This window comes from Channa argus, chromosome 13 (assembly GCF_033026475.1).
Source record: "Channa argus isolate prfri chromosome 13, Channa argus male v1.0, whole genome shotgun sequence".
In the NCBI taxonomy this organism is placed as follows: domain Eukaryota; kingdom Metazoa; phylum Chordata; class Actinopteri; order Anabantiformes; family Channidae; genus Channa; species Channa argus.
The window spans coordinates 3,279,714-3,302,908 of record NC_090209.1 but is presented as its reverse complement, the minus strand read 5'-3'; the positions used below and the strand labels follow the sequence as shown (position 1 = coordinate 3,302,908).

The following is a 23,195-nucleotide window of genomic DNA, read 5'->3' as shown; positions in this document are numbered from 1 at the left end:
TCAGATTGCTTTCATAAAACAGTTTCTTCACTAGTAGCTGCGAGGCAGCATCAGATGTCTTTTCAGAAGTGTAATTGCCACAGCACTCAGAGCTGCTGTGTAGTGAAGAGTATGGTTTGAAATAAGGAAGTGAATTCAGTTCATTTCAAACCTGCAGAGGAAACTGAGACACCCGTTGTCGAGAGCTGACTTTTGTGGTCAAGAGAGAGAGAGAGAAAGAGACACCCTGATCCGCCACCGCTTCTTTTTCTGCTGCTTTTGTATCTCAAGTTCGTGTTCGTCCTGTGGAACAAACAGCCAGGAGTTCAAATGGGCTGAAGCGAGCACATTGCTTCAGTTTACAACAGATCCATGCGTCAGGATGAACAACAACAGTAAATCGGTGAACTCCACTGCAATAAAAACAGAGATCAAGAGGCATGAATCTCTCCAGAGTGCAATCAACAGACTTTTCAAGCAGTTTGAAAGGGTCGGGGATCAACAGCTGCGTTCAGGCCTCAAAGTTTACCTGCACAGTATCCAAGGTGAGCTCATCTCTCATCTCTGTGTTTATGACTTTTTTTTGATCGACTATTGTTTGGTGCATTTAGTAAATTTAGGCAGGAAAAGCAACGTGTTACCTGTATTCTTAAGTATTTGGTGCGTGGTCTGACTTTAAGGGTGTTCACTTAAATGCGTTTTCTGATATTATAAGCAGGAAAAAATTCTTAGCAAACTAACTGCAAATTTAGTTCCACGGTGAGTATATTCACTTTTTTCATCTACGTTAGATGTGGGGTGTAGGGGAACGATGATTGCATAGGTGATTGATATCTTCCTCTCTGCTTCCTGTGTCAGCCAGCGTGTTGCTTCGGTGTAAAGTTCCTCAGTTGATGCTCATTTTAATTTCACTCTGATGGCAAAACTACACCCGCCAGTATGTCGTGGCATTTATTTATCAGTCAGCCCCTGGACACCAGCAACCAATGGCAACATCCCTCAGCAGCCATCGCCATGGAAGCAGCATGAAACCTGCCGTGTGGCCTACTTCCTGTCTGCCAATCTGCAACTGCCCTCAAAGCCACTTCCTTTCAGACAAACAGGGCCTTTACATGTAAAGCTGATCAGTTTTACATCATTTCCTCAAACGTTTTCTTCCCACCGTTTCTTGTTAAAATGACAAAATGTGTCACTGTCAAATTCGTCGCGTTTCATCTCATCTTCATTTTCTTTTGCGTCAAAACTGAGGGCCAGCAGAGGAAGTATTTAGATCAAGTAGCTAAGTAAAAGTAACAATACCAAATGTAAAAACACTTGCATTTAAGCATTGTCTGTTAAGACAAAAGATGCTGTAGCTACAGTAATACATACAAACTGGTTTCTTCAAAGGGTTAAACCATGGAGCATCAGAGATCCCAAAAGACGATGTACTGTATTGAATATTTTTTGATATGCATGCAAGAACTGTTTGGGGAATTTACCATTATATGCAAAGTTTTACTTTTTTCTCTATTTGACAATTTTGGTTACTGTTTACTTTTAACTTTTTTACACAAATTACAGCACATTAGTTTGTGACCTTCCACTTCACATATCTATGATAGATGTTTGAAGTCCCACCAATTTTTATCTTTCTTTCTCTTTTGACCCCTTGGAAGGTCCTGACCCCCCCCCCCCCCCCCCCCCATAAACCACCCCTGTACTTTCATTTCATTGATTGGACCCCAGGTTTGTTACCTAATTCCAGTTGACATTTAGTGACAGAAGGCTAAAATACCCTACCGTTGTTTGTTGCCTTTGCTTTTTCCATCGTGTGTGTTTAATGCGTGGGTTCAAAAACATGAATGATATGACTGTGTTTTAATGAGCTTAGAAATCACATTTATTGACCAGAAAGCCCGAAGCCAGGAAATTGAAAACAGTCCCATCACTATTGTACAAATGAATGAATTAATACTATTAATCTACAATTACTTTTGCTGGTGTACTGGTGGTGTAAGTGTGAACGCAATATCTCTTATTGTATTGAGTATTTCATTTATTGCTACTTTTAATTGCTTGCCCAACAGTTATTATGTATAGAAAGATGTGTTTTAGTTTGATTGCTGGCATGGATGAATTAAGCTTTGGTAATTGTTCTTACAGTTTGGGGTCATTTTGAAAGTCTTTGAGACTGTTTTTCTACCTGTGGTCATATTTTCTGTCACTTGTGATCATTTTGCATCTGTTAAGGGAGCTGTATGACTTTCACTTCAGACTGAGGCTGTGCCCTGTAGGCCCATTTTGGAATCTACCTATACTTGCAGGCACATTTTACAACTTCATAATTTCTAACCTCATACAAATTCATTGCTGGGAAGCGAGTGGAAGCTACATCATACTTCTACTCTGCTAGGCTTTTTAAAGGAAATATTAGATATGACGCCCCTATAGGTATTTCACAACCTTAGTTACTTGCTGGCTGGTTAATATGTTACATGCTAAAGAATGTGGTAAAGTGTTACAACTTTTGTAAAGTGTTACAACAGTGTAAAAAAAGAAGAATGCACGTAGTAATAATATATTGGAGGAAGAATTTCCTTTTGAAATTACGTTGAGTGGAATATAAAGTAAATCAGATCTAATCAAGTAAAGTTTATATACCTCAAAAATGTATTTAAGTACACAACTTGAGAAAACATAATGTAGAATATGAGCGTTACAAATAAAATCACCTTCATTTTTTGATTTGATCAGTTTATTCATTAGATTCTTCCACTGCTGTTGAATTAAAGGTCCCTCTTCTTCCTGATGCAATTTGGTGTGTGTTTTAGAATCTGACAGATTTTTTAATACAATCCCCAAACGCTTTAAAAACATTCAATTGAGAGTTGCTTTGAGGATAAAATGCATTACATCCTGTGGAACCTGGATCTCTGAGTGTGGAGTGTGCTGAAAAGAAGGCCACCGCTCTTTTTGAACTTAGAGCGATAACCGAGTGGGCTGTGGTTGATTTACTGTTTTCCAAGGGAGGGCTATGAGGAGAAAAAGGGAGGTGGTGGGGGGGTGATGTGCTCCTGGGAGCTAAATGAAGACATTTAAATGTGAATCTGACTGGTATAGTGTGCACTGCAGCATGGCAGCAGAGTAAGAGGGGGGAGATAAAAAGGACAGCTCACAGTGAAGGAGAAATGAAAAATCACCCAGCATGACCACTGCCCTTGGCCCCTGTCCATCTGACAGCACCTGCCCATGGGTGTCAATGTGTGTGTGTGTGTGTGTGTGTGTTGGAGGAAAGCTCTGTCTATATGCATGCATATGAAAGAGAGGCAGCTTTTCTAAAAAGATGTCTGCCTGCAGACAACCTGATTTCCTGCGTTTCACACGTGGGTGTCTATTTCACAATAATTAGATTCATCATTTTAACACAGAGAAGTGCAGCAATCTTCTTTGGTATCAAACTCATACTTATTAATAAATGGATTTCAGAAATGTGTGTTTGGATTTTTTAAAAAGGAGCTCCTTTCTATTTGCGGGTTTATTCAGGAGGCTGCGGCCAATAGTCCTCTTAGGTCGTATGTTTTCCCCTTGAGCCAAAGGCACTTGTCAGAGGTCTTTTGTATTCAGTGTGAGTAGTTATTGCCCTCTTACTGTGGAAGGGAGGGGGAAGCAGGCTGAGCAGGTGGGCAGTCAGATCATGTATTATGGGATGATGGTGGGAGGCTGGCAGTGCAGCACAGTGGGGAGAGTCATCCTCTGATTTCACATCAATATCAGTCTTTATTTGTTTTGTAACTATTAAAGCAATTAACATGAAATTACGCCTTGTGATAATTAAAGTGATGCTAGTGCAATCTGTGTTTGTCATTACATACAACACAGTGGCAAAACGTGCGAATACTAGAAATGATTGGGTCGATGAGCATTATTATATTAATCGTTTAATTAAACTTTAAGGAATTACAAACACGTTGTGATTTCAGCTTCTCAAATATGGGAATTTTTCAGTTTTTCCTTTTCTCCAAAACAAGTCTGACATCACCTTGGGCACCTTGGAAATTTTGATGGTTATTTTTTTGTCAACCAAACAATGAATTGACAAATCAAGAAAATGATCTAGAGATTAACTTAATTAAAAAAAAGTTGTCTTCCTCCAATTGTAATGTAGTATGGTAATAATACAATACATATACACTCCTCACATGGAGGAATTCTATGGTACATTTAAATGGAGCTGTTGTATTTAAACTAAAGTTTTTTTTGCCTACTGTTGTCCAGCTATTGATGTCCAATACGCTCTCATCCTCTCACACTATTGCTGGGTTCATGCTGTGAGCCCAGAGCTTACCCACTCGTGCTAATGAACACCGTAGTAGGCAATAGACTGCAGATCAATACACTCAAAGGAAATGTCTTTCACTCACATGTACAAACCCCCCCCCCCCCCCCCCCCCCCCCCACACACACACACACACAATGTTTTGATACAGAGATTCTTGAAGCAATACTGATACAAAATGTACCAAAGTAGGAGGAGGAGGAAGAACATGGAGGAGATGATTGTGCCACCAGAGCCAGGAAGATTGTAACACCTTAGCAACAAACAAGCCAAGCCTCCTAATGAGGAGGAGCCACACAGAGTCACACGCACATGAAAATAGACACACACACACACACACACTTGTGCACAAAAACACGTATCCAGCTGAAGACAGAAGGGTGATGTTTATGAAACAGTTCTGGCAGCTCGATGAATGAGACGACACACAGACACCTGTCTGAGTCTTTTTTCCTTCATTAAAATGTAACAATTTCATGTTTTTTTTCATGTTGGTTATTCCTGACTTACACAGCCCCTTCTTCTTTTCTCTCCCTGCTACAAATCTCTTCTTCTGCGGCCCCCCCCCACACCCACCCCCACCCTCATCTAGCAGGTCCAGCTCATATGCTGCTTTTACCATCGATGGTTACCCACTGGCTTCCCCCTCCTCTCTCTCCTGGATGCAGGGAGAAAGATGGAGGGGAGGAGGAGGGGATGGGGATGTGAGGAATGAGCAATAAAGAAGCAGAGACCCTGCACAGTCTGAGAGGATGAGCAGGAGAAATAGAGAGAGAGAGAGAGAAAAATAAAAGAGGGTAAAGGAACGAAGAGAAGCAGGATCTTTCTGCATTGTATGGATCGCCTATTGGAACGAGGAGGGGCATGTAGAGGGAGGGACATTGAAGGTTCCTATTAGTGTGTTTGGGAGGGTAGCAGAGAGAAAAAGCAGAGTGTGAGAGAGAAGGGCTCTGAATGTATGTGTGAGGGTGTGTGTGTGTGTGTGAGTGTATAGGATGTGCTTTGGACTCGCTGAACCTGTGCGACATTGGAATGCTTCAGAGGCGGTCGGGAAGCTTGCTTGAGGAGTGAGTCGCCTCAGCGCCTCCTCAGTGTTGTCCTGCTCAATGCCTGATGCGCTCAGAGGACACAGGCAGTCCAGGAGACAGTGAGAGGGGCGTGATGGCCGGACGCGCCCTGACACTGTTATCCATCTCCAGATATCTGCCTGGGTGTCTATTGGCTTCCGATCCTCTTCAGCGCTCGTCGATGTCCTTGCTGTGCGTCTCCTTGAGGCTGCCTGCCTTCCTGTCACCATGCTCTCTGAATGGATGCCGCTGTCAACACACATGTGAGGCTTGCAATAAGATTCCATGATCTGGACTGGACTGCACACAGCTCTGGGTGCACGATGCCGCGCTGCTTTGAGGTGACACTAATGCATTTTTGAGGGGCTTTACATTTTCACTCTACAGCTGCTGTTCATCACATTCTTGATGACGTATGATGCGGGACACTTGTAATTCTGAACTGAATCGAGAGAACATACTGAGGAACAAATCAGATGGGGGGTATTGCACATAAAAATAAGGTCAAGTAAATAATGATCATCAGGAATGAGGCATCAGACACCATAACGAAGCGTTAATGCCTCAGTAGCTGCATATGCAGTAGATAGATGTCTAGGAACAAAAGAGCTGCTTGGACTGCACTGACAGTGTGCTGAAGCTTGTCGGGGTGGATTTCGTTTCTGTATCCAAGAGAAATGAAAACAGCCAGCAAAGAATTCCGTGACTGAAATTAAAATCCGAGACAAAGAAATAGGGATTTGGGGGATGGATGAGCCCAACAGTCGCTCTGCTGTTGTAGCTTGCGAGGAGAAACTTAATCTCCCCCAGTTTAAGTTTTTTGTCCTTGTTGTGCTGTCAAATTCTTCTGCATCCCAACACGCTGGCAAATTGTCAGGTGTTCATGTCGCTGTGTCTGGTTTCATTCATCTCCTGTATGTCCACTGAAGCCTGACCACATGAGTGGAGGCAGCGCCCTGCATCAACGCACCACCTACCTCATTTCCCTCACCCTGGTCAAGGTAGAGGCTGTGGAGGAGAATGGAGGGGAAGCTAAGAACAGCGCCCAGGGGAAGGAGGTGGAGGCCAGGCCGGGAGGAAGCTCAGGAGAGGAGGCTGGGGCGAGAGTGGAGGATGGAAATGAAGCTCCTGCCCAGGCTGAGAATGGAGCTGGCACTGTTTTAGAGCAACCACAAGGAGCAGAGGATGCTGCTGTTGTAAAAGGAAGGAAAGTAACTGATGAACCCAGAGATGGAGACAGAAAACCCTTCAGTCCTCTTAAAGACAAACTGCCCTCTGATGGCGAGGTCCCGAATAAAGGAAGTGAGAAGCCGCCCTGCACCCTTTCAATCCCCTTACCTGCTGAGAGAGCGTCACTTCAGAAGACTGCAGAGATAAATGTGACACGAGTCGAGGACACGCTATTCACCCCAGAGGCAAAGCAATGCAGGTCTCCATCTCTCACAACGACACCACAGACAGAGGTGTGTGTGGAGCCCAGCTGCACCCCGACCAGGACCAGTCTTCCTCTCCGTCCGGCAGGACAGCGCCCTGTGAGTCTGCTGAAATCCCACAGCAGCGTGGCCACACGTGGCCGCGACTTCAGGGAGGGTAGAGAGCGCAGCCCCACATCAGCTCAGAGCCTCGACCGCAAGGACTGCCGCATGCCAACACGCTCACCAGGCCCCTGCAGGGCCTCATGGGCCGAGGCGAGCAGGCCCGAAGGATGGAGGGATCTACGGGACGAAGCTCAAGCTGGAATACCACCAGAGTTTGGAGGTGGCATGGCTGCTATGATGAGAGACATTCCCAGGAAGGACAGACTAAAGGCAGGTTCAACCTCCTTACCTGCACCTGCTACCCAGGCTTCCAAACCTGCACGTAAAGGTAAAAGCCGTACTCTTGATAACAGTGACCTGAACAGCCTCACTGAAGACCTGGGGCTGGCCAGGGAAGCCCAGCAGTCACAGCAGGGGCAGCGAGGATCTGCTAAAGACAGGAAGATGCTCAAGTTCATCAGTGGTATTTTCATGAAGAGCAGCTCGGGGGCAGCAGGCTCGTCGTCCACAGCACCTCCTGTCTATATACAAAGGGACTCCAGTGAGGAGGAAGGTAGGAGGTCGCAAACACACACGTTTCCTGTCACCGCTCCAGCTCTGAACCCAACCTTCATCTTCACTTTACCCCTGACAAGAAACCAGTATCAGAGTCTTGCCTGTCTTTAGTCCAAAGCCAAAACCAATATCAGAGCCACTTCATCTATGCACAGGCATCCATTGAAAATGAATCGGGGTGGGATTGGGTGGGGCTGATTGCTTTACAGAACACCACACAGAATACATGTACAGGCTATAACAGTGTCATGTGCAGTGGAACATTTTCCTAATGGTGTGTGGGACTGCAAATTAACGATGGACAAAGTCCTTTGATCCAAAAACTGACAATAGAACCATCTTGGAACGTCTTAATCTAACTCCCCTCAGAGCGCGGGCTGATTTCACACTGCTGGAGGGCTAATCTCTCTCTCTCTGTCACACACACACACACACACACACACAAACTTAAGCAGTGTTCCCAGCATGGCCTAAAATCTCATAATGAAGCCAAAGGGGAAGCTGATGGCACAATCCCAGATAGACTTGCGCTGCTCAGGTTGATTTTAGCCTCAGCTTTGTTAGCACAAAGCTGGAAAGCGGGAAAGACATGAGGGGGATAACTGTTCCCCCTCATGTCATAGGGAAGTGTGGCTCCACAGCCAATCAAGACCATTTCTAATCCTGTCTTTGATATTCCACCCACTGGATGTTCTGCTACTATATGGAGTATATGTCCCCACTTCTGTCTCTCTCACTCTTGTCTTTGTCTCTGTCAAGCGCTCATTTTACATTCATGAGGTATTTTAAGATTTCGTGTTGCTTGTGAGTTGCCGTCTCTGCTTTTTTTTTTTTCTCCACACTGTGCGTCGACGGCTGCGGCGTACAACAGTGCATCTCTTTCACAAACATGTATGCCCAAAGAAAGAGAGAGTGTCTGCCTGCGGGAGTGAGCGAGAGTGTGTGTGTGTGTGTGTTTTGTGCATTAATTCCAGCATTGTCTACACATGCATACTGTGGATTCACTCAAGTAGTGAGACTATTCCCTCTGTCTGCACACACACACACACACAGACACACGTCCATACACACATACTTAGGGCAGGAGGAAGTGTTGCCATGGCAACCGGCAGGACTGCTGCTTCTGCTGCTGCTACAGAGGCAGAGCTCGATAAAACAGAGGGGTGGAGGAGGAGGACATGTGGGGTGTATGTGTGTATGCTTGCACCAAGTATTTGTATGTGTGTGTGTGTGTGTGGCCTTGCACTGACAAATCGCACATAGGATTCTAACAAAATTCCCAACCTCCAACCCAAAACTGCCAGTTTTAGATGTGAAGTAAAATTTGCATGTGGGGGTTGTATAGTGGATCCCGATTTATTGGTTTGGAGCAGGGAGTGTGGATGATTGGCTTTCTGTAACAAATCTGTGAGTGGAAGCAGCACAAGGATCACGTTGTCTGATCACATTTGGAAACAACAGTGACAAGCCATGAAGAGAGCTTTGACACAGAGAGACAAAGATAGACGTGTGTGTGTGTGTGTGGCCCTTTTTCCCAGGGAGCTGCCTACAGTGGCAGTTCCTATGTCAGACCCTTTTTGTTTTTCTCATGTGAAGCATTTCATGACAGATTATATTTGTCCAGTGTTGTCCTGGACCTAGATCCAGGCCGGAGTTTAATCACTATTTGGATTTGAAGGACACATCACACATTCACACCAAAGATAGCAGGCAGCATATCAATCAGAGCAGTCTGCCAAAACCTTCTAGTCCCCCCATGTTGCCTGTCTCTGTTTCATCCCTATCTTCTGCTTTTATTTCCTGATACGTGGGCTCGGAATTGGCTTTTTTGTTATGGCAGTGTTGGCCTGTTGGTCCCTCCACCGGTTTGGTGCAGACTGAAACATCCAGCTATTGGATGGATTAGCGTTTAATGTAGTGCAAACAATCATACTGTAGTTCCCAGATGATGTATCCTATCAACATGAGTAATCGCACGAAATCACCTGCAGTGCTACTAAGAGATTCATGTTTGTGATTTTATTGTCTCAGAAACTCCTGGACTGACATGACACAGACTTTGATGTTACACCACAGGATAATTGGGATAACTTTGGTCATGCCCTCACTTTGCACCTGCTGAAAGTCACGGTTAACTGAATGTAATTTGGGATTTATTTTTTATTTCTTCATCTATAAATATGTTCCAAAATGTAACCTAATGCCAAAGCCTCCTGTGGCCCAGTTTCTCTGAACAACAACAGCGGTGCAGAGGCATGTGCTTCTAAAAATGCTTGACTGAATCTTGTCATTCAAAACAATCGGAAAATTTCGATCATTTCTGTTCCGGCTTATTCTCTTATTTAATTTCCTAACAATGACAACCTGAAGTGCGTTGTCAGAACACAGCAATTATAGCAAAGAGGTGGTCTACGTGTAGCAGAGCTGGTAGAGGGGGAGCAGGGAGGAGCAGAGCAGATTCAAAGTAATGTGCTTAGTACTTTTACTTGAACAAACGATTTTAACTGGTACTCGCAGTGGACATTTTTCACTTTTACTCGAGTGTTAGTTTGTGTAATTCTACCACCTCTGTACACACTGTTTCACATTTCACTGTACATGGGGCTGTGTATCTTATGGTAATGCTGTGGCTGAACGATGTACACAGCGATGACTTTTTTTTCTTTACCAACACGACTGTTGAAGCAGTTTTTCCATCAGCGTCAGTCCCTTCTTAGCTTCTGCTGCAGCTTGGTGTCTGGGTGTGAGCATCACGCCACCTCTTTTGCTCAGAGGGGACATGGGCACAGCTGTGTGCAACCCAACCCCTCTACACTACCACATTACATGTTGTTTCCATGTGAATATTTGTTCAGTTTTGCCCGCAGACAACCAATAAACCATTTTCTTTTAGAGCTGAACTGATCCGAAAAAAATATGCAATTAGTCTGATAAATGCATAAATGGTTCAGATTAGTTTTCAAGAATACAAAGGGAGGAGGAGTCTAGTCTAATATTACTAATACATTTTGGGACAATAAATGTATGTCTGTTTGTGGGATGCAGAATAAATGGCTGCTGCTACATCAAGATCACATTCTTTTTCTTAAATGAAATGTGCTATATGAATTTTCCTCGTTTATATTACCATTACATCCACTGCCATATTACTGCTGCTGAAACTGCTGCTTTTTTTTAGGGCATAAAATTGATAAACTATGTCATACAGTATATACTCTGTATTGTACATTTTCATGAAGTTTGTGTCCAGTTTGCACATGCAGCTTGTTTCTTCTCTGCACTCCTGACCATAAACTTTAATGTTTGAATAAATTAAATTTTTTATTGAATATGTACGTACAATGAACAATATGTCACCTTCTAAATCAGCACATCGTATGTTGCAGACATGCATGTAGCAGGAGTACACTAGTCTTTGCTGAGGTCCTCAGGACTATCAAGGTATAAGTTTTATTGGAGCTCTTAGAATTTCCAAAATATTTTTTTTTACTAGAAATATGCTCCGAAACATAATCACTATGTGAAGAAGTGCTGTAGACAAGTAGTACCAGGAGGCAGAAGTGTTCGTTTTGAAACGTTCTTGAGTGAGACTCAGCTTTCTGACAATAATGTCATACAACAGATCACTTAAGTTGCTTTAAATAGCTTTAACTTAGTGTTTCAGGCTGTGTGACATTTGGTTTTATGCTTTTGGGAAAGTTTCTGCTGGGTCATTTTATTGTTCGACTGCATGTTTGCTGCAGATCTAGTTTTAGTCATTTTAGTTCAGAGGTGAGATGCTGTTCAAATCCACAGAGGGGTCAAACCTCTTTGAGTGGCAGCTGAGGTTGAGCATCCAGTAAGAGCCTCCCCACACAGCAACATGGGGGGGGGCAAAGTGGATAACAAGTGGTGTGGCTGCGCCATTTGGAGACCCTGTTGTGACTGAAAGGTTATACTCATTACGGCAGCCTCTGGAGGCCACACATGTGGCAGCTGTGATTCATCACTCCCGCATTATGACGGTCATTATGATTGCTGCCCTTTCTACTGTATCAAAATAATGAATCTCTCACTGTCTCTGCCTCACTGACTGTTTGTCTCTGTCTGTGTCTCTCCAGTGAATATTGCCAACAGCCAGGAGTGGACACTGAGCAGATCTGTCCCAGAGCTCAGACTGGTAAGACAAAGTGTTCCAGTCACTACTCTCTGCTGCACATGCCAGTCCATGTAATAACGTTTGGAGTTTTAGTGATGTACCATTGGACATGTGTCTTTCATACAATGCATTTCCTCTCACTTTCACTGTAGTTTTGCATCACATCAAGTAAAAATCCTGGTATGTGAAGATCTAGTTGGCAATAAATCCATTTCTGATTTGGATGTTGATTTGGGAGTGAAAACACAGACTCCCAGAATTTGTCTACTTTGATATCTCCAAAATTACTTAATTCTGCCTCAAACTTGGCCAGTGTGCCTTGTTTTCAAGCTTCTACATTCATTTACTATCAGACTGCAACTTCCAACTGTCGACTCTAGCAGGGGGCCGTCTTTGGGAGGGGCCACCTCTCAGGACAAGCCCCTGTCTGCAACCAAGACAACAACCTTCACCAATACACAGCCTTAGACGTGAAACCCACATTAAGGCTGTACAGAAAACTCTGCTAAGCGCATACCTCACGCCACTCATGAGTGCGTTTAACATTTTTATCTCACTCAGATGTTCCCTTGTGTGGATTATGGTGGCTGGACAGGATACATTTCAGCCAGAGTTTAGTAAGAAAATCTGCTTAAAAGGGAAACTGGATACTAAACAACACAGAGGACAAACGATGGTTTAATGGGGGAATTTAAGGGACTAATCTCCATTTTAGAAACTAGTTTTCATTTTTCATTATAAAGTAACGTGACAATATTACAATATAATACTTTTCTTTACATAAATACTTCCCTCGCTAACTTTATGTTTAAATATGGAAAAGAAAATTGGTACAGCTGCTGATGCACAGCAAACTCTAATGAAACTAAAATGAAGCAACTGATGTAAATGTTTATGTGTTTTAATTCTGTCTCAGGCTTCTTTTTGACATATTAGACCATGTTCATGCAGTAAGCTTCAACGTGTTGTATTTCCTTCCCTCTTCTCTCAGGGCATTCTGGGAAGTCTGAAAAGTGGCAAGTCAGCACTGGTGAACAAATACATCACAGGCAGTTATGTCGCACTCGAGAAGCCTGATGGTGAGAAACCAAACGTCTTGTTAGTGGGTCCCGTGGTTTTAAAGAGTCTTTGTGGTTTATAAATAACCATAAATATTAAACACATCTTGGATTTTTGCTCACTGAGTCAACTTTTTAATGATTTAGATTTGGTTTGTGATATGGCATTATTCTGCGCCGGTCCCGCTGTCACCAGCGGCTGAATAACTCAGCTGTCATTGCCCTTGGCAGGTGGCAGGTACAAAAAGGAAGTGATGGTGGATGGACTGAGTTATTTATTACTGATCCGTGAAGAAGCTGGACCACCTGATGCACAGGTGATTGTTTGCGTGAAAGTGTTTGTGTGTGTGTGTGTGTGTGTGTGTGTGTGTGTGTGAGAGGGAGAGAGAGAGAGCAGTTTGGTCAGTAAACTTCATCATCCATCAACCCCCCCCCCCCCCCCCCCCCCCTCCCCTTTGCAGTTCAGCAGCTGGGTTGATGCAGTGATCCTGGTCTTCAGTCTAGAGAATGAGGCCAGTTTCCAAGAGCTTTACCAGCTGTACAGCCAGCTGAGTGCACACCGCACCGACATCCCAGTCATAGTGGTCGGAACCCAAGGTCAGCGCACAAATAACATGACTCACAGCCACGTAGACTGACGTACATCCAATACTCTCGCTCTAAACACTCCTTTTATTCTTTTAGTCTTTGATAAGCTACGTAGCTGCAAACACTTACTGCTACACCAGGACGGTTTGATAATGCAAAGTCACACACTTTTCCGGTATCAATACGCTGCTTAATGGCACTAGCAGGAAGTCTTAGGTTTTTAAGTATGTTAAATGAGCCAGTGGTGACTTATTTACAAAATGACACACACCAAAAAAACTTGAGTAATCTTACCCATAGCCCCCTTTGGGGGTTCATCCATAATGATTTTACGCTCATTTACACTCATTCTCTTTACATAAAATACTTGCATGGCCCCTGTGTTCACAGCTGTATCTATATGGCTTGTTTAGAGTAGGAAAGCTGTAATTGTGAGACATTAAACCAGAATATGAGTTCTGTGAATCAGTTGTGGAGAGGAACTCAGACCTATCTTCATCATGATTTGCTTTGTTTTTTGAGTAATTTTAATGCAACGCATACTTAAGCGACATATGCAAATTCAGTGACTTAGTTTAGTGAGACAGAACTAATGTGTTAATGTTTTATGTTAATCAAACTTAAAACACACTAACAGATGTAAATACATACATTACAGTAAAAGAATGTCGATTTTACTCTGACAATTATGGGTATTCAGGCGTTTGCAGTATTGTTTTGTCACACTTCTCTCATTACTGATCTATTTTGATTCAGATAAAATCAGTAGCACCAACCCCCGTGTGATTGAGGATCAGAGAGCCAGACAGCTGTGTATTGATGTGCGTCACTCGCTGTTTTACGAGACCTGCGCCACCTACGGGTTCAATGTCGATCGAGTGTTTTCAGAGGGTGAGTTGACTCACATTTTATTAGAGTTATTAGGATCCACAGAACAAAGAATGAGGAGCCTGAGTCATCATAAGGAAAGCTGCTATTTTGTCATTGTTGTGTTGACGTACGTTTTTTCAGCTGCCCAGAAGATTGTAGCTCAGAGGAAACAGGCAGCTTTGCAGGCCTGCAAGTCTCTTCCAAACTCACCCAGTCACTCTGGAGGCTCCACACCTGGATCAGCATCGTTACCTGGCCAGGTACCATATCCTATATTGACAGCTGTAGGTTTTATGTCCATCTGATGCCACCCCCCCTCCCTGCACTAGGTGGGGTGGGTTTCCAATAAGTCCTGCCCTGCCCAGGCACCAAGGCCACCCTGGTGCTGGTCCCGAGCCCCAATGAAAAGGGGTTGCGGCAGAAATCCACGCGTGGAACATGACATGACACTATTGTTAAATAAGTGAAGTAAAAATATAGTGTGTTCATAAAATGCAGTGGATTAAAGTGCAATGTAAAGTTTCCATGCACAGTATTCAAGTAAATGTACTTTTTGCATTCTATTACTTCTCCTTAGAAGCGTCTTTGTGGACCCACGGGTCTTGAGACATGGTGCTATCTCATGTAAAACCATTTTACAGGATGAAAAGATCGTAATTCGTCATTCGTCAGTTAAGGTTTTAAGAAGTGTTATTGAAATTCGAATGCAATACGAATTGAAACATGTCTGGAACATATTGAGTAGATGATATTGTTCTTGTCTTTGATAAAAACATCTTTTATTTCAGGTCTAGACAAAAATTACATAACAGCTGATAAAATGAGGGCACAGATAAAATTGTTCTGCTTTTGCTGTGCTGGTGGTTTTTTGTATTTCTCTTTTTTCAGCTCACCTCCATAGAGCTTTAGAAGTATTTTGTTGGTCTTGATGCTGAGAAAATAATGGCTATATCGAAGAATTATACTAATACTAATACTATAAGTTAAAGTAAGGATGTGGTGTGTTAAGCATTCGTCTGAGGAAGAGTTACATAGACTATAAAGTCAGGGTTAGAGCTATCATCTAACTAAAATCTAATTTTAAACAGCCCCTCTAAGAGGTGTTCATCACAACGTCTGCATCCATCTCAGCTCCATGAATATCACATTCCCTTGTTCACCATGAGCCACTGAACCAATCATGCTGTTGTTCATCAAATACTTTTTGTGAATCGTCTTCACCTGTGTTACTCGTTCCATCATTCCGTTTATTCTCACTCTCTCCATCTCCTCCCTCACATCTCCATTTGCCACCCCCCCCTCCCTGCCTCCTGACCTCCTGACCTCGCCATCGTCCTCCCCCTCCTCTCAGGCCAGTAATGGCCCCAGTATTGGCTATGCCTACTCCCTCCCCTCCACCCCTGTGGTGGGGCATAGAGAGCTGCGGGTTGCACAGGGAGAGGGGGGAGGCAGCGTCAACTCACGCTCGTTGAAGGGTATCCCCAGACGACCCTCCCTCTTTAAGGTCAGTTGTTGCAGGTGTTTCACCTTTTTGTTCCCTGTCATCTCTCGCTATCATTTCCCTCCATTCAGCTCCCTCCCTGACTCTCTGCTGAAAGGCTTTTGAACACATCTGTTGACTGCTGTTTCAGAACCGGGATCCGGATAAGAAAGCTGGTGATCCTAAAGGAGACCTGAGCAGCACGAGGGGCATTCCCATCAAACAGGTTTGTTTAACATTAGAAACTGTACATAAATATGAACTGAATCTTTAATAAAGTGGGAATTTACACGCTTTCAGTTCGGTTGCAGCACAATAATAGGTGCAGGGTCCCTCTTGAGAAACAAGCTTTGAACAAAAATGCATGTCTATTTATTCCATCTTACATAAGCAGCACACAAAATGTGTTGTTTCATCCTTTTCAACCTTTCTCAAGGGTGTTCTATTAATACTCTGCGAGAGCTTTCAGCTATTCTGTTCCACTGCTACACTTTGACACAAACAGATCATCTTTTTTTTGTGCCGACCCTAAATTTAGACAGATTCGGTGTTGCTTGCTGTGAGTGCGCTGACCTTGGTTGTTGTTGACAGAGCATCCTGTGGAAGAGAAGTGGTAGCTCTCTGAACAAGGAGTGGAAGAAGAAATACGTCACCCTGTCCAACAACGGGACACTGTCTTACCACTCCAGCTCCAGCGTAAGAGAACACCGCAACACTGATCGATACAGCAGTAAAACACGGTGGAGCATCAGGGAAGGGCCCAGAGAGTTTGCACCACCGTAGAGAGAATATTTTTTAAATTAAGCTAAACCATCAGATCAGGGGTTTTCTGCGGAGGCCACATTTGTCTTAAAAAGCTCTATAATTGCTTTGCAAATTGCGTTTCACATTGATTCTATTGTCCCAGAAAACATTCAGAATGATTTACCATTTGTACTGTCATTGCGTCTCCTGCGTCGCTGTGCAGGAACTGTTCAGAAAAAACAGGGCAACTACGCCCTAAGTATTTCTTTATTTTGTACTGTGCACATAGTTACATAGTTTTGTTGGCATATGTATCAATACAGATGAAACAGTAAAAATTGATTTTCTCTATCAAATGCTTTGCTGTTTGTCACTTGTTCAGTGGCCTTAGTTGTGACAAACCATCCTGCTAAAATGACAGTCGACAAGAAATAATGAAATATGGTACTTGTTAAAGTGCAGCCTAAACGTAGCAAACAGAGGAATCGTCCTTGAACATCATCGAACTGACTCAGTAAATTTCAATATTATTGTTGTAATACACACACACGAGACAAAGACCCTATTTCTACCTATCAAACACCCCCCCATTGCAGTGTCAACTCACTCGCCACTTTATTAGGTACACCTGTACAATCTAATGCAATCCGATACAGCACCTCTGCCATTAATTCTACTTTTATGATGACTCTGTTTTTAAGTTGAAACTCTCAGAAAGGTAAGAATTAAAAGTAGAATTAATGAAAGAGCTGCTGTATTGGATTGCATTAGATTGTACAGGTGTATCTAATAAAAGTGGTCAGTGAGTGTATAATAATAATAATAATAGTGATGGTAGTAGTAGTGTTTGTATTATAAGTATTATTATTAGTTTTAGTTTGTTTCCCTGGTTACTCTATTACTCACGTATTGCTTTGTCTTTTTCTTATCTAAATGTTTCATGACTTTCAGGACTACACACAGAATAACCATGGAAAGGAAATCGACCTGCTTCGTGTGACAGTTAAAGTTCCTGGGAAACGTCCTCCAAGAGCTGTGGCTCCTGCAGGCCCCTCACTTGTCCCCCCTGGCTCTGTACCAGGAGTTAACGGTCTGAGTAAGGAGCTGACAGCTGCCGAAAGCACCAGTACAGGTATTTGTTTCTTGTGTACATGTAAACTGAATATAGTTACTGAGAGCAAGGATGAACAACACAGCGAGACAACAGCTGATGTTAGTTTACACTTCACTACACAAAATTGTAAAAGAAAAATCAATGTGTTACGAAAATCTTTGAACATTTTCCAAAAAGACTTGGCTTGGTCTCGGCCTCGCTGGGCCACTATAAAGATTAGCATGGAAACCGATTATTTAGACTATTATAAAATAAATTTTTTAAAAATATTATCTAGTACAGGGAAAATTGTTCAATTTATGAATTCATCTACTCTGTTTAAAAGAAGCATCAATCCTGGTTTAGAGAGACAGATAAGGTAAAACTGGCTTGTCTGAGACTGTGGGTCTTTATCAGTCCCTCAGCTGTGTCCAGCCACTCTGTCTGTGGTCGATGATCGGTCCGGTGGTTTGTCCAGTCAAGGCGGAGAACGAGGACTTCAGCGCTGTCCCTCCTCATTGTCCACCAAAGCACAAAGTGTTGGTATGAATGGCGAGAAATGCAATCTGTCACTCATTGCCATCAGGTCCAACAAACTTTAGGACTGTAAATATCTCCATCATAACAATGATGTCATATTTGATTCATTATTTGCACCAAACATCAGATGCCCTTGAAGCGACAGCCAGTCCTTTTGGCGGAAAAGACCCTGGCCAATCATCTCCCATGAGCGACAGGAAGAAGAACAGGAGGAAGAAGAGCATGAATCAGAAAGGAGACGCAGCTATCGGCCAAGCTGAAGGTAACGTCACACTTTTAAGCAGGAACTATTCTTAAATACTTGCTGCTGGTTTAAATATAAACATACTGCAAAAATATTCACTTTATTTACAGATTTCTTCACAGATCCAATATCTTTTCCCCTCTGGCTTTTCTTTAAGAATGTGCTTTAGTGTTGGGGGTTGTCTTTGTCTGATTTTCCTTAACAGCTTTTTGTACTTGTCCTCTGTTTCTCTCTTTCTTTTTTCCTCTGCTTATCTCTTGATCTGCAGCCAAGCGCAAAATGTGGAAATTAAAGAGCTTTGGTAGCTTGAGAAACATTAATAAGACAGGTAACAAGTGAGAGTGATGGAGCTAAATCACCTTGTGCTTGACTTTACATACACCATCTTCCCTCTGTGTGTTTTCCTCTTCAGTGTTCCTGACATCCCAAGTTTGGGACTTGTTTTCTTCGTAATAACCTAAAGAGTTTTCCTTTCTCTATATCCGTCAAATTTGCTGTTTAGTGTGGTTTTGCATTTGTGTTCCATTTTTTTTTTCTTCCACCAACTGTTGATTTAAACTGGCCATTATATTAATCAGCTGGAAACGAGTCTTTTCCACATGCACTAAGTTGAGTTTGTTATTTATTTTTACTTGCAGAGGAGGAGAATGCAGACTTCATCATAGTGTCATTCACTGGGCAGACGTGGCACTTCGAGGCTCAGAGCCTGGAGGACAGGGACTCCTGGGTGTCTGCTATAGAGAGCCAGATCCTGGCGAGTCTGCAGTCCTGTGAGAGCGGCAGGAACAAGGCAAAAACAAATCCTAAACTTGCTCACGACACATTTTCTCAACCAGCATCTTGCTAAGTGTCTTCAACCAAAATAAAATGAAAAAGGGGTTTATTGCTATGTTTTCTTTTTTGTTTGTGGACAAAATGCACATCCAAAACCCTTTTCTACAGGTGCCGAAGCAAACACAACACATCATGGCACAATGTTCTCTGCTCCCACAGGGTTCTTTTAGATAAGTGCTGAAGATCCGACTGAAATATAACCCAGCAGCACTAAGTAAAATCAAATCAAAAACAATGGAGAACAGAGCGCGATTTCTGTGTTTGCCATCACTAGTGGAGGTTTAGTTGGAGGAAGTACTGCTGCTGAGTTTTGCAACATCTGAATCAGAAAAGCGATGACAGTTGTCTACACCTAAGAAACATTGGCATTTGTATCCTGAACCATTTAGCAGCAACCAATCAATAAAATAGGATTTATATAATAGAATGAATTATATCAATATAAATGAATGATTCACTGTGTCGGTGTGTGTCTTTGTGATTGTGCAGGCACGAAGGAGCAGTCAGAGTGAGGCCGTAGCACTTCAGGCTATCCGTAACGCCAAGGGCAACAGTCTTTGTGTGGACTGCGATGCACCAAGTGAGTTCTATATCTTTTTTCCAGCTGTAGATTGTGTGATATCAAATTGTATTATGCGGATAATTCCAGTGACACTCGCTCTTCACTTGACCCTTCAGATCCCACCTGGGCCAGTCTAAACCTGGGTGCACTGATCTGCATTGAGTGCTCGGGCATCCACCGAAACCTGGGGACTCACCTGTCTCGTGTACGTTCGCTGGACCTGGACGACTGGCCCGGAGAGCTCACACAAGTCCTGGCTGCTATTGGAAACCACACGGCCAACAGCATTTGGGAGAGCTGCACCCAGGGCAGAGCCAAGCCCACACCTAATGCAACACGGTGGGTACATCCTAATCACCACAATCCTTTAAACCAACAAAAAGTCTTAGGCTGATAAAGACACCAGGCAGGTCAGAATAAAATATTACCCGAAAACTCATCGTTTGGTTAATTGAACATTGGATTTTTATTATTTGTCTGGCATTTAAAGTGTGTGTGTGTGTGTTTATGTGTGTCCACACCTATGAATGACTCGGTTTCCTGTGTGTTTATCTGTTTTAGTGAGGAAAGAGAGTCGTGGATTCGAGCAAAGTACGAACAGAGGGCATTTGTTGCACCTCTTCAGCCAGCTTTGGGGACCCAGCTGCCAGAGGACACTATGCCGACAAGGCTGCTGTCTGCAGTGACTGAGAGGGACCTACCAAGGCTGCTGCTGCTTCTTGCCCACAGCACCAAGGAACAGATCAACTCTCAACCTGCTGGATCTCCTTCACTGCCTCGTTCTGCCCTGCATGCTGCCTGTCAGCTGGGAGATGTAGTTATGACCCAGCTGCTCGTCTGGGTGAGTTTTATTTCTGTTCATTTTGATCCTTAAAGTCCTCCCTTGAGAAACTGTAAGTTGTGGCAATATTACAAATAAAATGGTGAAATGGCAAAGAATTTTCACAATAAAGTTAGATTTTGCCATCACCTGATTATTAAGACATGGGGCCGTATGGCAAGAAATTTCCGTACTGAATTATTGGGACTGTGGCGCAGGAAGGAAGCGTGGTTGTCCACCAATCTTGCAGTTGTTGGTTCAATCCCCGACTCTTTCGGTCACATGTCAAAGTGTCCTTGAGCAAGACACTGGACTCAAACTTGGTTGCTCCTGGTGAGTGTTGGACAGTTGCATAGCAGCTCCCCCATTGGTGTAGGAGTGTGAATGGGTGAATAAGAAGCAGTGTAAAGCGCTTTGAGTGCCAATAGGTAGAAAAGGGCTATATAAGTGTGTATATAAGTGCATTTACCATTTACTTTTGCACAGCAACATTCCCCGCTGTACTGTAGGTTCAGTAGTTCCTGGACCTTGAAAAAGTATTACCTCTTGATAGGGAAGTTTCATAAAATGTTCCTGGTAACCGAGAGAAGTTGACTAGAAACTATCTATGTGTATATTTCAGGCTAAACAGACAAACAATACCTGACTCTATTCTAAAATAAGGATGTTCTAGGTAAACCAGTATCACTAGTATTTCTGTAACATTAAAAGCAGACATTGCAGTAAATTTAGATGTTTTTTAGCAGCACATGTTGTTTGGGTAACTGAGAGGAAGCAAACACTGCTCTGCCTGTAATTGATGTTCCAATCTTTTCAAAATATCTTATTGTCTCTTCCCACAGTACGGAATAGATTTGAAAGCAAAAGATAACCAAGGCCAGACAGCCATGATGATGGCCAGAAGCAAAGGGAGCAAAGGCTGCATTGATATTTTACTCCAACACGGCTGTCCCAACGAGACCTCCCCCACCACTGCCACACCTGTCCTCTCCCGCCGGTCCAGCACTGCCAGTCTGGGCCGAACGAGCTCCCGGAAACGGGTGTCGTAGCATGGACTTCATGGATCCTACCACACCATGGCTTGTGACGGCTGCAAGATGCTGATAATGTCTGATAGTGCTGACTTTGAAGAGGAGTGAACTATGACACAAATGACAGAACAATATCATAGTACTGATTTAAAAAAAAAAATGCTTCTCAAGACTGAACAACATATCAAACAAATTAAAAGCAATATTGATTGAATTTGTTGATGGCAGATATATTGCTGATATACTGTGTTGTTGTTGACCTCATGTCAAAAGGACTCTGTAGCTGTATTCTGTAACGTTAGAGCAGACAGGCAAACTGCTTCTGTTTCACTTCCCCCAGACGAAGTGCAATAATCCAACTTTGATGACGAAAAGCAAGATGTTGTAGAGTAAAATGTGTAAGACGACTGCACGGTCATTGTCGTGAAAGAATCCGTACACGGAGAGGGAGTTGCTTTTACGCAAATGTGTCGTGACCTGAATAAAACAGCTATTATTTTTTCATTTGGCTTTACAATTTAAATATAAACCTGCAATATGTCATGTTGTTAGTCATGTCTGCCTGTTGCAGGCCAGTTTGGCTAAAAGAAACAGGTCTTCAGTGGAGAATCAGCAGACAAAGTTCTGTTTAGACTAGAAAAATGAATTATGTCACTGTTACTCTCACAGGTTGGAGATTATGGCATTTTAATATACTGTAAATCTATCTATACTATGTACTTCGTGTTAAACTCTGTAATGAGACAACTGAAAAGTCAGAATCAATTTTGTAAATGATTTCTTACTGGTAGCTTTGAAACTATGTCAAGTTTGTTTTTTCATGGTCTTTTATAATTTCCTATTCTCCTACATGTCACAAAAGCATACGCCAGTAAACAAATACTTTTGCATATGTGTAACTATTTGTTTAAAGTTTTATTCGGGACATAAAGATGATAATATTATTCACATTACTGTTCTGTAGATTTATTCCATGAGTTGACAGTGAAGTTTGAAAAAGGTTACAGGTGTCATTATTAATTCTGGCACTTTGTGGGTCATGATCTAAAAGTAGTTACTGGAATAAAATAAACTTCTTTTTTTTTTAAATTAGCATCTTATGGTTATTTGTTGTGTGTTTTATTTGGTCTATGTGTTTTAGTTTTATATCATATTCAAAGTTTGCCCATCACTGTTACCTTATCCTAACAGATATTGGTCAGATTGCCACGGTCATTTATTCACTCAATAGAATGAAGCTCACTGTCTTTTATTTACGAGTCAAGTTCCGCTGTCATGCTAGGAGGTGTTGCAAGGTGATATGCAAGGAGATCAACATATTGACTGTTGGTCAAAGTAACAATATAAATATTAAAAGTGTGCAGTGACACTGGTTTTTAACTAATAGCTCTAAGTGAATACTCCCTGATTTAGCCCCTGGTTTTGCCTGTGAAGACTGCATTTGTTCAAGAGGCTATGCGAACATTAAGACCAAAGATCGGTCTATGACAAAAAGAGGGACAGAGAGGGCAGGATACAAACACCTGAAAAATCTTAAAGCCATGTTGGAATATGCAACAAAGAGAAGACGAACAGAAGTTCCAGAACAAGGTTTTATGAACTGATTAGAGCAAGAGGAACGATCTGCCCATGATCCAAAGCATACAGGGTAATCTGTGAAGCCCTGTGCAGGTAGAGTCATGGCTTGGGCTGCACGGCTGCTTCTGAAAGAGGCTCACTGATTTTTATTGATAATA

General features: G+C 42.7%; 1 protein-coding gene across 6 annotated transcripts; it reads left to right on the top strand.

Annotated features, from left to right (window-relative positions):
* Positions 1-144: 144 nt before the first annotated feature.
* agap2 (ArfGAP with GTPase domain, ankyrin repeat and PH domain 2) lies at positions 145-22,548 on the top strand. 6 transcript variants are annotated; one of them, XM_067527684.1, is made up of 19 exons: positions 153-524; positions 11,558-11,616; positions 12,587-12,674; positions 12,885-12,970; positions 13,115-13,250; positions 13,998-14,132; positions 14,253-14,371; positions 15,463-15,615; positions 15,743-15,817; positions 16,183-16,287; positions 17,287-17,467; positions 17,846-17,971; positions 18,096-18,230; positions 18,481-18,540; positions 18,851-19,002; positions 19,536-19,626; positions 19,725-19,947; positions 20,170-20,449; positions 21,271-22,548. In XM_067527684.1, the coding sequence occupies exons 1-19, from the start codon at positions 362-364 to the stop codon at positions 21,475-21,477; spliced, it is 2,574 nt and encodes an 857-aa protein (XP_067383785.1). In that variant the 5' UTR covers positions 153-361; the 3' UTR covers positions 21,478-22,548. The 6 variants fall into 6 exon arrangements, with proteins under 6 accessions (XP_067383786.1, XP_067383785.1, XP_067383783.1 ...); XM_067527679.1 differs by lacking the exon at positions 153-524 and adding an exon at positions 4,996-7,455; XM_067527685.1 differs by lacking the exon at positions 18,481-18,540 and having other exon boundaries at positions 145-524.
* Positions 22,549-23,195: the final 647 nt, after the last annotated feature.

Excerpts from the sequence above, each read along its gene's own strand:
- agap2 (XM_067527679.1), top strand. The coding sequence starts at position 6,303 with ATGAGTGGAGGCAGCGCCCTGCATCAACGCACCACCTACCTCATTTCC. Across the intron at positions 17,468-17,845 it reads TGCCGAAAGCACCAGTACAG|TCCCTCAGCTGTGTCCAGCC; the intron begins GTATTTGTTTCT and ends GGTCTTTATCAG. Across the intron at positions 17,972-18,095 it reads CACCAAAGCACAAAGTGTTG|ATGCCCTTGAAGCGACAGCC; the intron begins GTATGAATGGCG and ends ACCAAACATCAG.